Consider the following 12,077-nt stretch of genomic DNA (forward strand, 5'->3'; position numbering starts at 1 on the left):
CAAGCATGGGTTGCTGAAGACCTATTCTACCCCGGATCTTCACGGGGGAGACAAGCATGGGTTGCTGAAGACCTATTCTACCCCGGATCTTCACAGGGGATACATGCATGGGTTGCTGAAGACCTATTCTACCCCGGATCTTCACGGGTGCAACACATAGTACAAGCAGTGAGAGATGAACGGAGGGCAGTTCCTCATGGCGGTTTAGCATTCGTTTAGTGATGTTAAATCACTCATCCTGAGTGTAATCTGTGAGTTATCTTTCGTCATACAATATTTGCACGAACATGTGGTTTGTGTTTTTTTTAAACATTTTGAAAAGCTGATCGGTGTCCTTTCTTATGCTCTTTTGTAACAGCACTGTTATGTATTGACTACCAACGTGTCTGTGTCTATCCATAATGAGAGATAAAAACAAATTAATTAATTCTAACGAATGATAAAATTGTTTGATCATATTTAATTGTATGGTTATGAAGTTATGAAGTATAAAATCATGTTTGGTTATATTTTATCTCGTGTATCTATGCGATCATACCGCGTATTCCAGACCTCAATACCTTTCCTTTGAATCAGGAACCATCTAAAACTCCACCTCTCCGTTTATAATAAGTATACCTAAATTAGTACATTTCATTTGAGAGACAGATATAGTTGTTTTGAGGGTAATGGTTGTTTGAGTATTTAATGCACCATTTAAATCCGATGTCTTTGTTTTATCGACACTGTGAGTATATTTGTAATGTTCGGTAGCTCTCCATTCTACACGCGGTCCATTGAGATGGCATTGCTTGTATTCGTGAGTTTGTACAATGAAGACAAGAACAACCAAAGTGAATGTTTCCGTCAGATTTTCTGGCGTGCTGAAAGGGTCGGGTTGTTTTATGTCATGTAGGAGGATTTGACAAGAAAAGATTTTTAAAAAGTCCTGAATAGTCCAGACAGATAATCAAATCAGTCAAAGTTTTACATTCTGTTAAAACTTCGGCACACTCTCGCACATGTTTTATGTCAAAATACAGTGAATATATCGCATAGATATTAAAAAAAACACCTAAAAAGTAATAGCTGGGCTCCGTCTCGTCACATCAAGAGTTGACGCACCTAGATTTGCTGGTTCCTGCGGTCACTCGTGAAATAGCCAGAAAGTCTTGTATCGGTGTCTAATCGGGATCGCGGCGGAAACCACCGAAGCGCATAGAAAGCCAGGACCTCTGGAATCTGGAAGCCAAATCGCGAAAGCTTGCGTCGCGTGCCAAGTGGAACCAGTGCATACTAGTATATCAATAAGCACTTTACGCATGGAGCTGGGAAGGAGAGTGATCTATAAATGTCCCGGAATAACACGATTGGCTTGGTCCCGGCATTCGTCACCACTCGCCCCTTTCCGTAACCTGCATGTCCAGGAATATCACAAGTTGGTCACGAGAGTGGTTAAGGTGGTTCCCGGCACCATATGCGCGTCGTCAACTTGCGCCAAGCTATATATTAAAATATTGTATAGAAAGTAGACAACAATCGTTTTATTTATGCTTGACTGATTGATCTTTGAAAGTTGTATAGGTTTTCGGGCAACGGGGCCCTTTTACACCTTGCCCATTATAAAGGTTAGCTAAAATCCACTTCTGACCGCACCGAGGTGCAAACTAAGCCGGCATTACTACTATGCGTATTATGTGTAACACTTTGAAAAGGAATGTCGCCGTGATACTGCTGTCACACCGCTACAATGTTGTACACATTTAGAAGTGATGACTGGGAGAATACAAAACTATCCATATGATTCCGCCCTTTCGTTGAGTAACGGACATTGACTTATTTCGTTGGTTTTAATAGTTGTATTTTAATAAAATATACCTGGAAAATATCAACATCGACCATGGTGTATTCCTATTCTGTTCCAATTTCAATGTTTTCAACAGAAGTAATTATTCAGTAAACATATGGCCACCACATACAACTAACGGGATCGGGTGGTCAGGCTCGCTGACTTGGTTGAGGCATGTCATCGTATCCCAATTGCATATATCGATACTCATGATGTCAATCACTGGAATGTCTGTCTATTTACAGACCTCCGTCATATAGCTGGAATATTGCTAAGAGTGTGGTCTACTACTTGAGGTAGACAGGAACCCAGTCTAATCGATATACCGATGACGTCATAGATAATGAATGACGTCATAAACATGTAATGACATCACTAACAGACAACCGTTCAGTTGTTGACCTCCAGTCTGAGGCTTTACGATAAGCGTAATGTAAACAATAATGCCCCAGAAGAAGAAAATTAAAAAGAAACCGAAGATGCACCGCGCCTACCAACCCGTCACCCCTGCCAATAACATATACTTGAAACAGAGATGGGATCAGGATATATTTTATACTCACAGACGGAAGGTCGAGGCGGGTAGGTACAAATAATAACAGGCGTCTACATCTCAGTGTTGTTATTCATGGCTATTAACATTTGCTATTCAAGGTGTGTGTGTGTGTGTGTGTGTGTGTGTGTGTGTGTGTGTGTGTGTGTGCAAGGCGACACAAAATGGCGCCTGAAAACATATATGCGCCCGTGCACATCACTTAACAAAATGGCGGAAGGTGTCCGGTATAGGTCTACTGCATTCTTACCTGGTTACCATATAGACTCAGACCACAATGACATCATTTTTAGACATCAGACGTTCATATTTTATTTAACTTCGATGCCTGAATGGAGTAACTTTCAAATGTATCTGGTCAAAATCCTTGGCAACAAACTGAGGCCAAAGAGACCTATTCCCATGTTATGTCATTCTAAAATCACACACACAGACACACGTTTTATTGAAACAACAATAAATGTAATAAACCACAACATAAGAATAAACGTATCTGCATGACTAGACGTATTATTAATCTCATTTTTTTTAATGCCATAATGAACCAGTGTGGTTCGTGGTCAAGATGTTCGTGTTTACAAATGTTTGTAATTGTTATACTACCACAATATATGTTATTCTTATATTAAGGGGCGTTTTAAAAGTGTGTTCAAATTCGTCTGTTTGTCTATCTATCTATCTATCTATCCATCTATCCATCTATCTATCTATCTATCTATCTTAAACTCCGTTAAATGTGTTCCAGCCAAAGCTGTGATAGACAACAAGCCTCCTAAAACATACATGCACCTGCACATCAAGCTGAAGAAACTACAGGTGAAGTCTTTACTCTCTTACCATCAGCGTATGCACGTTCAACAGTCTAATATAAGATCTGACCGCCTCCGTGGTCTAAGTTTTGGGGTGTCGGCCTGGTAGAGCGGAAGGTCGGTGTTTCGCTCGACAGGCCGTAATACCAAAACAATACTTATTGCTACCCTGCCTAGAATTCGGCAATAAGGGCTTGACGACTGTGACCTGTGTTGTGCCTGTGAGTATTTAACCCTGGTGACCAGTGTGTTGTGCCTGCGGGTATTTAACCCTATGTTTCTGGTGACGGGTGTATTGTGCCTACGAGTTTTTAACCCTTTGTTCCTCGCGACCAGTGTGTTGTGCCTGCGAGTATTTAGCCCTAAATTTCTGGTGACCGGTGTGTTGTGCATGCGAGTATTTAACCCTATGTTCCTCGTGACCAGTGTGTTGTGCCTGCGATTATTTAACCATATGTTCCTAGTGACCGGTGTGTTGTGCATGCGAGTATTTAGCCCTATGTTTCTGGTGACCGCTGTATTGTGCAAGCGAGTATTTAACCCTATGTTCCTGGTGACCATTGGATTGTGCATTCGAGTATTTAACCCTATGTTTCTGGTGACCGGTGTGTTGTGCCTGCAAGTATCTAACCCTATGTTTCTGGTGACCGCTGTATTGTGCAAGCGAGTATTTAACCCTATGTTTCTGGTGACCATTGGATTGTGCAAGCGAGTATTTAACCCCATGTTCCTGGTGACCATTGGATTGTGCATGCGAGTATTTAACCCTATGTTTCTGGTGACCGGTGTGTTGTGCATGCGAGTATGTAACCCTATGTTTCTCGTGACCATTGTGTTGTGCATGCGCGGATTTAACCCTATGCTTTTAATGACCAGTTTGTTGTGACTGCGTGTGTCCACAGATGGAGGGCGAGCGTCTCGCCATCGTGGAGCGGGACAACCGCATTCTGCTGGAGAAGATGGCGCATATCATGAGGACCGGCGGCTTGGTCGACAACGTCAAGCGCGACTACACGCACAAGAGGTAAAGGAGGTAACTCAGGGCACTCTCGTATACAACGTTTGTCGGCTGCAACCTTTTTTAATGCAAACATCTTCTATTAAATACAGGTTAACCTGTTTCCGTATCATGCAAGCTAGATTATTAAGCGTGTCATTTCTCCTTGTCTCCCACATGTTTAAGCTTGAACAAGACGAAGCGCCAGCGGGAACTGTTGCGGATCACATACGAGAATATGGCCATATTGAAGAGAATCAACGCCAAGGAGCCGCACTATAAACACTTGAAGTGGGAGGCCGAGCATCACGTAAGGGAGGTGGCAGTAGATAGGTTACATGTGATCCAAGGGGCGATGGGGTAGCCAAGAGATCAAGGCCCAGGCTCTATTCGCCACGCAGGTACAATGTGTGAAACCCATTACTGGTGTTCCCCGCCATGATATTGCTGGAACATTGCTGGAACAATTCCTTAAATCTGCGTTAAACCTAGACTGGAAGCGTTCCCTGTTTGTAATATGATTTTATTTTAAATAGAAAAGACCCGAGATTTGTTTTTGTTTTCCTCTATCTTGCAATTGTATTTTTAGTTTGCTTTTAAGGTTATCACCACCATCATCATTTGAGTCGTCATCCGCACAGCCATAAGCATGCAGCATTTAAACCACATTTGTTTGTATTAATGGGGTCATTTTCATTCAGCCGGTTTTCCGAAGTTCATCATGGAATCGTCCCGTGAATATCCGGGGTTGAATAGGTCTTCAACAACCCATGCTTGTCGTAAAAGGCGACTATGCTTGTCGTAAGAGGCGACTAACGGGATCGGGTGGGACTTGGTTGATGCATGCCATCGTATCCCAATTGCGTAGATCGATGCTTAAGATCATCACTGGATTGTCTGGTCCAGTCTCGATTATTTACAGACCGCCGTCATACAGCTGGAATATTGCTGAGTGTGGCGTTAAACAACAAACACAAATCAACATGGAATGTCTTTTCAGCTTTATTAGTTTTTTTTCTGTGGCAAGAGTATCAAGGGGGTTATGATGGTGATGATGATTGTGGACGATGTCGATTATACTGTTATGGTGATGTGGGCGAAAACTGTGATTATATCTATTATGATGATGATGATGATGATGATGATGTTATCCGCTGTTACAGTGTAACCAGTCGTACATGATGAATGTAGCCAAGTACCATCATCACTGGCGGAAGGAAAAACAGTGTTACCTTATCCGGAAACAGCAGCAAGATGCGGCCAACAGGCGAATCAAGGATCAGGTGAGCACCTTTTTCCACACTCACAGAGCAAATAGCTGATTTTACGAGTATGTTTTCTGTTTTGTTTCTGATGAGTCCAGCTGAAAATAACGTTAAAAGAAGCAGGGGGCTACTAGGGGGCTGAGTTTTTGTGGGCATTTCTTTGACCAAATGCTCTCGCGCCATGTCAGCACGTCATGTCCTGGCAGCCCTACTCCTGCGTAATCTTCCTCCAACGTCCACATCCTACACCCTCCCACGTCCACATCCTACACCCTCCCACGTCCACATCCTACACCCTCCGACGTCCACATCCTACACCCTCCCACGTCCACATCCTACACCCTCCCACGTCCACATCCTACACCCTCCCACGTCCACATCCTACACCCTCCCACGTCCACATCCTACACCCTCCCATGTCCACATCCTACACCCTCCCATGTCCACATCCTACACCCTCCCACGTCCGCATCCTACACCCTCCCACGTCCACATCCTACATCCTCCCACGTCCACATCCTACACCCTCCCACGTCCACATCCTACACCCTCCCATACACCTCCCACGTCCACATCCTACACCCTCCCACGTCCACACTCTACACCCTCCCACGTCCACATCCAACACCCTCCCACGTCCACATCCTACACCCTCCCACGTCCACATCCTACACCCTCCCACGTCCACATCCTACATCCTCCCACGTCCACATCCTACACCCTCCCACGTCCACATCCTACACCCTCCCATACACCTCCCACGTCCACATCCTACACCCTCCCACGTCCACATCCTACACCCTCCCACGTCCACATCCAACACCCTCCCATACACCTCCCACGTCCACATCCTACACCCTCCCACGTCCACATCCTACACCCTCCCACGTCCACATCCTACACCCTCCCATACACCTCCCACGTCCACATCCTACACCCTCCCACGTCCACACCCTACACCCTCCGACGTCCACATCCTACACCCTCCCACGTCCACATCCTACACCCTCCCACGTCCACATCCTACACCCTCCCACGTCCACATCCTACACCCTCCCACGTCCACATCCTACACCCTCCCACGTCCACATCCTACACCCTCCCATACACCTCCCACGTCCACATCCTACACCCTCCCACGTCCACATCCAACACCCTCCCACGTCCACATCCTACACCCTCCCACGTCCGCATCCTACACCCTCCCACGTCCACATCCTACATCCTCCCACGTCCACATCCTACACCCTCCCACGTCCACATCCTACACCCTCCCATACACCTCCCACGTCCACATCCTACACCCTCCCACGTCCACATCCTACACCCTCCCATACACCTCCCACGTCCACATCCTACACCCTCCCACGTCCACATCCTACACCCTCCCATACACCTCCCACGTCCACACCCTACACCCTCCCACGTCCACATCCAACACCCTCCCACGTCCACATCCTACACCCTCCCACGTCCACATCCTACACCCTCCCACGTCCACACCCTACACCCTCCCACGTCCACATCCAACACCCTCCCACGTCCACACCCTACACCCTCCCACGTCCACATCCTACACCCTCCCACGTCCACACCCTACACCCTCCCACGTCCACATCCTACACCCTCCCACGTCCACATCCTACACCCTCCCACGTCCACATCCTACACCCTCCCACGTCCACATCCTACACCCTCCCACGTCCACACCCTACACCCTCCCACGTCCACATCCAACACCCTCCCACGTCCACACCCTACACCCTCCCACGTCCACATCCAACACCCTCCCACGTCCACATCCAACACCCTCCCACGTCCACATCCAACACCCTCCCACGTCCACATCCAACACCCTCCCACGTCCACACCCTACACCCTCCGACGTCCACATCCAACACCCTCCCACGTCCACATCCTACACCCTCCCACGTCCACATCCTACACCCTCCCACGTCCACACCCTACACCCTCCCACGTCCACATCCAACACCCTCCCACGTCCACACCCTACACCCTCCCACGTCCACATCCAACACCCTCCCACGTCCACATCCTACACCCTCCCACGTCCACATCCTACACCCTCCCATACACCTCCCACGTCCACATCCTACACCCTCCCACGTCCACATCCTACACCCTCCCATACACCTCCCACGTCCACATCCTACACCCTCCCGCGTCCAAATCCTACACCCTCCCACGTCCACATCCTACACCCTCCCATACACCTCCCACGTCCACATCCTACATCCTCTCACGTCCACATCCTACACCCTCCCATACACCTCCCACGTCCACATCCTACACCCTCCCACGTCCACATCCTACACCCTCCCACGTCCACATCCTACACCCTCCCACATCCTACACCCTCCCACATCCTACACCCTCCCACGTCCACATCCTACACCCTCCCACGTCCACATCCTACACCCTCCCACGTCCACGTTCCTACACCCTCCCACGTCCACATCCTACACCCTCCCACGTCCACATCCTACACCCTCCCATACACCTCCCACGTCCACATCCTACACCCTCCCATGTCCACATCCTACACCCTCCCACGTCCACATCCGACACCCTCCCACGTCCACATCCTACACCCTCCCATACACCTCCCACGTCCACATCCTACACCCTCCCACGTCCACATCCTACACCCTCCCACGTCCACATCCTACACCCTCCCACGTCCACATCCTACACCCTCCCACGTCCACATCCTACACCCTCCCACGTCCACATCCTACACCCTCCCACGTCCACATCCTACACCCTCCCACATCCTACACCCTCCCACATCCTACACCCTCCCACGTCCACATCCTACACCCTCCCACGTCCACGTTCCTACACCCTCCCACGTCCACATCCTACACCCTCCCACGTCCACATCCTACACCCTCCCACGTCCACGTTCCTACCCCTTCCACGTCCACATCCTACACCCTCCCACGTCATCCTACACCCTCCTACGTCCACATCCTACACCCTCCCACATCAACATCCTCCAACGTCCACATCCTACACCCTCCCATGTCCACGTTCCTACCCCTCCCACGTCCATATCCTACACCCACCCATGTCAACATCCTCCCACGTCCACATCCTACACCTACCCATGTCAACATCCTACACCCTCCCACGTCCACATCCTACACCCTCCCACGTCCACATCCTACACCCTCCCACGTCCACATCCTACACCCTCCCACGTCCACATCCTACACCCTCCCACATCAACATCCTCAAACGTCCACATCCTACACCCTCCCACGTCCACATCCTACACCCTCCCACGTCCACATCCCACTTCCCCACGTCGCAACGCTTCCACATCCCCCTCGACGTTCCCACGTCACGTTCCTACGTCCCCACGCTCCCACGCTCGTCGCCACACTCAGCGTCCCCACGTCCCAATGCTCCCACGCTCCCACGTCCCCAAGCTCTCCCACGCTCTCCCACAATCCCAAGTCCCCATGCTCCCACGTCCCCACACTCCGACGTCCCCACGCTCCCACATCCCCACACTCCCACGTCGCCACCCTCCCACGTCACCATGTTCCCACCCTTCCATGTCCCCACACTCCCACGTCCTCACGCTCCCACGTCCCAACGCTCCCACGCTCCCACATCCCCACGCTCCCACGTCCCCACACTCCCACGTCGCCATACTCCCACGTCACCATGTTCCCACCCTTCCATGTCCCCACACTCCCACGTCCTCACGCTCCCACGTCCCAACGCTCCCACGTTGCCACACTCCCACGTCACCATGATCCCACCCTTCCACGTCCCCACGCTCCCACGTCCCAACACTCCCATGTCCTCACGCTCCCACGTCCCCACACTCCTACGTCCCCACACTCCAACGTACCAACGTCCCAACGCTCCCACGTCCCCACGTCCCCACACTCCAACGTCCCAACGTCCCAACGCTCCCACGCTCCCACGTCCCTACGCTCTCACGTCCCCATGCTCACTTACCCACACTCCGACGTCCCAACGCTCCCACGTCGCCACACTCCCACGTCCCCATGCTCCAACTTACCCACTCTCCGACGTCCCCACCCTTCCACATCCCCACACTCCCACGTCCTCACACTCCCAAGAACCCACACTCCCACGTCCCCACACTCCCACGTCCCCACGCTCCCACGTCCCCACACTGCGACGACCCCACGCTCCGACGTCCCCACACTCCCACGTCCCCACGCTCCCACGTCCCCACGCTCCCACGTCCCCATGCTCCCACGTCCACAGGCCTCTACGTCACCATGCTCCCACGTCCACACGTCCCCACGTCCTCACGTCGATCACCACGCTCCCACGTCCACATGCATCTACGTCCCAACGTCCCCACGTCGATCACCACGCTTCCGGGTCCCAAAGGCGATTACAACGTCACCACATCCACATGCCTCCACATGCCTCCACGTACCCCACGTCCCCACTTCCCGGAAATCACATTGTCGAATGTCGTTAAACACGTCATTTCCATTAATTATAACTGCAATATGTTTTCTGTTTTGGACGTACAAACGTAATCACCGGTGTGCACACTGTGTCAGCCCGTGTGCTGCCGCACACACATGGCTTTCCTTAAATAAGGTCATGCCTGTTTATTTAACATTTACGGTATCCGCATCTTCAGTGAAATGTCCACTGTTGCAGGTGCTGATCCCTGACAAGACCCCACCCAAAGACTCGCTGCCTCCCTTACAGTCTAAGTAGAGGCCCACGTAGAGTATTTATGGCATGACGTCATGTCCTTTCGCACATATTTATATTTTTACAGAATTGATTTGCTAGTACAGCTTTATAGCCCCAACTGTATTCATTGTATTTATTTTATAGTTGTGGGTAAGTGGAAGTGTCTTCTGGGAGTGTAATAAAATGTAATATGGAAATGAGTTCCTTGGTTTTCTTCTACATCACGTGATGTGAACTGATGTTGTAACACAGGATATATGTCAAGCTTCGTATACACAGTAAAAATGTTTACTCCCCGATAACATAACAGACGTATATATGACTGTAGTATTCTCTCCTGGAGCGATTCAATCTCATTAAAATCAGATCTTAGTTCTCGCTACCGCTAAACAAAGATCTGAGGACATCCCATTACGGGTCATGTCAGACCGACCTTGCGCGAACTTTGATCGACCAATGGAATGACTGACGAGAAGACGACATTAGCCAATCAGAAGGCAGCTTACTCGTGCTTTGCGGCACTAATGTCAAATTGGCGACTACGCTTCGAAACATATTTTGACAAATTCTCGATTAGAAATTTGAAACCTGAACAAAAGAACATTCTGGAATAGCTAATAGATGGTTTAGATTGTATGGATTCAGTCGTTAACCCCGTAACTATCGTTCGGAATACCCCCTGTAAAAGGTTTTCGGGGTTGCATGATAAGAAATGATCACATTCCGGCTGTCACTTTCATGATCTGGTAAGCGACGCTCTGATTGGTCGGGTGAAAGGTCGTTCTGACGTGACCCCTAATTAGATGGCCTCAGATCTTTGTTTAGCGGTAGCGAAAACTAAGATCTGATTTCAATGAGATTGGGAGCGTTTGGAAGTATACCATCTTGATGCGATTCGGCTGTAGCGCGTGTATGCGTGGAGGTGTAATATTAATTATGGAGGTGTTATATTTAGTTATGGAGGTGTTATATTCAGTTATGGAGTATTATATTTAGTTATGGAGGTGTTATATTTAGTTATGGAGGTGTTATATTCAGTTATGGAGATGTTATATTTAGTTATGGAGGTGTTGTATTTAGCTATGGAGGTGTTGTATTTAGTTATGGAGGTGTTATATTAGGTATGGAGGTGTTATATTCAGTTATGGAGGTGTTATATTCAGTTATGGAGGTGTTGTATTTAGTTATGGAGGTGTATTTAGTTATGGAGGTGTTGTATTTAGTTACTGAGGTGTTATATTTAGTTATGGAGGTGTTATATTAGGTATGGAGGTGTTATATTTAGTTATGGAGGTGTTGTATTTAGTTATGGAGGTGTTGTATTTAGTTACTGAGGTGTTATATGTAGTTATGGAGGTATTATATTAGGTATGAGGGTGTTATATTTAGTTATGGAGGTGTTATATTAGGCATGGAGGTGTTATATAAGGTATGGAGGTATTATATTCAGTTATGTTCAGGGATGTAGACGCTCTTGTCAGAATATTCCAACATTGGCGTCGAAAAATGTTGAGTAAACATGTATCTCAGACATTCTCTGGTCCAAACTAAATATTTCTAAACAACCATTATTCAGAAATATTTATTTGGAATGAACAAACAATAACTGGGACTTTGACATGGTTCGCGGAATTCGGAGTAAGAGGTAGTTTGATATTATACGAAACTTCACTGGGAGATCTCTCTTTCTCTTGATAAGCACACACAGCGCATGACAAGATTGGACAAATATCTGTTTATCTCAACCGGATTAGAAACATGCCTAAATGGCAAAGCTGTAAAGCAAATTATCTTTACCCTGCAACAAATACTGTTGGGGTTCACAAAATAAAGAAAAAACTACATTTAAAACTACTGATTATCGCTACACAATATGAAGTATAGAAGGCAAAACGAGCATGTT

The 12,077-nt window shown here is 48.4% G+C and overlaps 1 protein-coding gene across 1 annotated transcript; it reads left to right on the forward strand.

The window, feature by feature from the left end:
- The first annotated feature begins 2,271 nt into the window (after positions 1-2,271).
- Positions 2,272-10,195, forward strand: LOC139467197 (sperm axonemal maintenance protein CFAP97D1-like). The gene is made up of 6 exons (XM_071248916.1): positions 2,272-2,410; positions 3,127-3,197; positions 4,093-4,214; positions 4,374-4,497; positions 5,351-5,470; positions 10,136-10,195. The coding sequence occupies exons 1-6, from the start codon at positions 2,272-2,274 to the stop codon at positions 10,193-10,195; spliced, it is 636 nt and encodes a 211-aa protein (XP_071105017.1).
- The last annotated feature ends 1,882 nt before the right edge of the window (positions 10,196-12,077 follow it).

Source organism: Haliotis cracherodii, unplaced genomic scaffold, assembly GCF_022045235.1.
Source record: "Haliotis cracherodii isolate W230 unplaced genomic scaffold, xgHalCrac1.p SCAF_19, whole genome shotgun sequence".
NCBI classification, from domain to species: Eukaryota; Metazoa; Mollusca; class Gastropoda; order Lepetellida; family Haliotidae; genus Haliotis; species Haliotis cracherodii.

Bases quoted from the DNA above. Each gene is read 5' to 3' on its own strand.
- LOC139467197 (XM_071248916.1), top strand. From the start codon at position 2,272: ATGCCCCAGAAGAAGAAAATTAAAAAGAAACCGAAGATGCACCGCGCC. The intron at 3,198-4,092 runs GTGAAGTCTTTA...GTGTGTCCACAG, and splicing joins TCAAGCTGAAGAAACTACAG to ATGGAGGGCGAGCGTCTCGC. The intron at 5,471-10,135 runs GTGAGCACCTTT...CCACTGTTGCAG, and splicing joins ACAGGCGAATCAAGGATCAG to GTGCTGATCCCTGACAAGAC.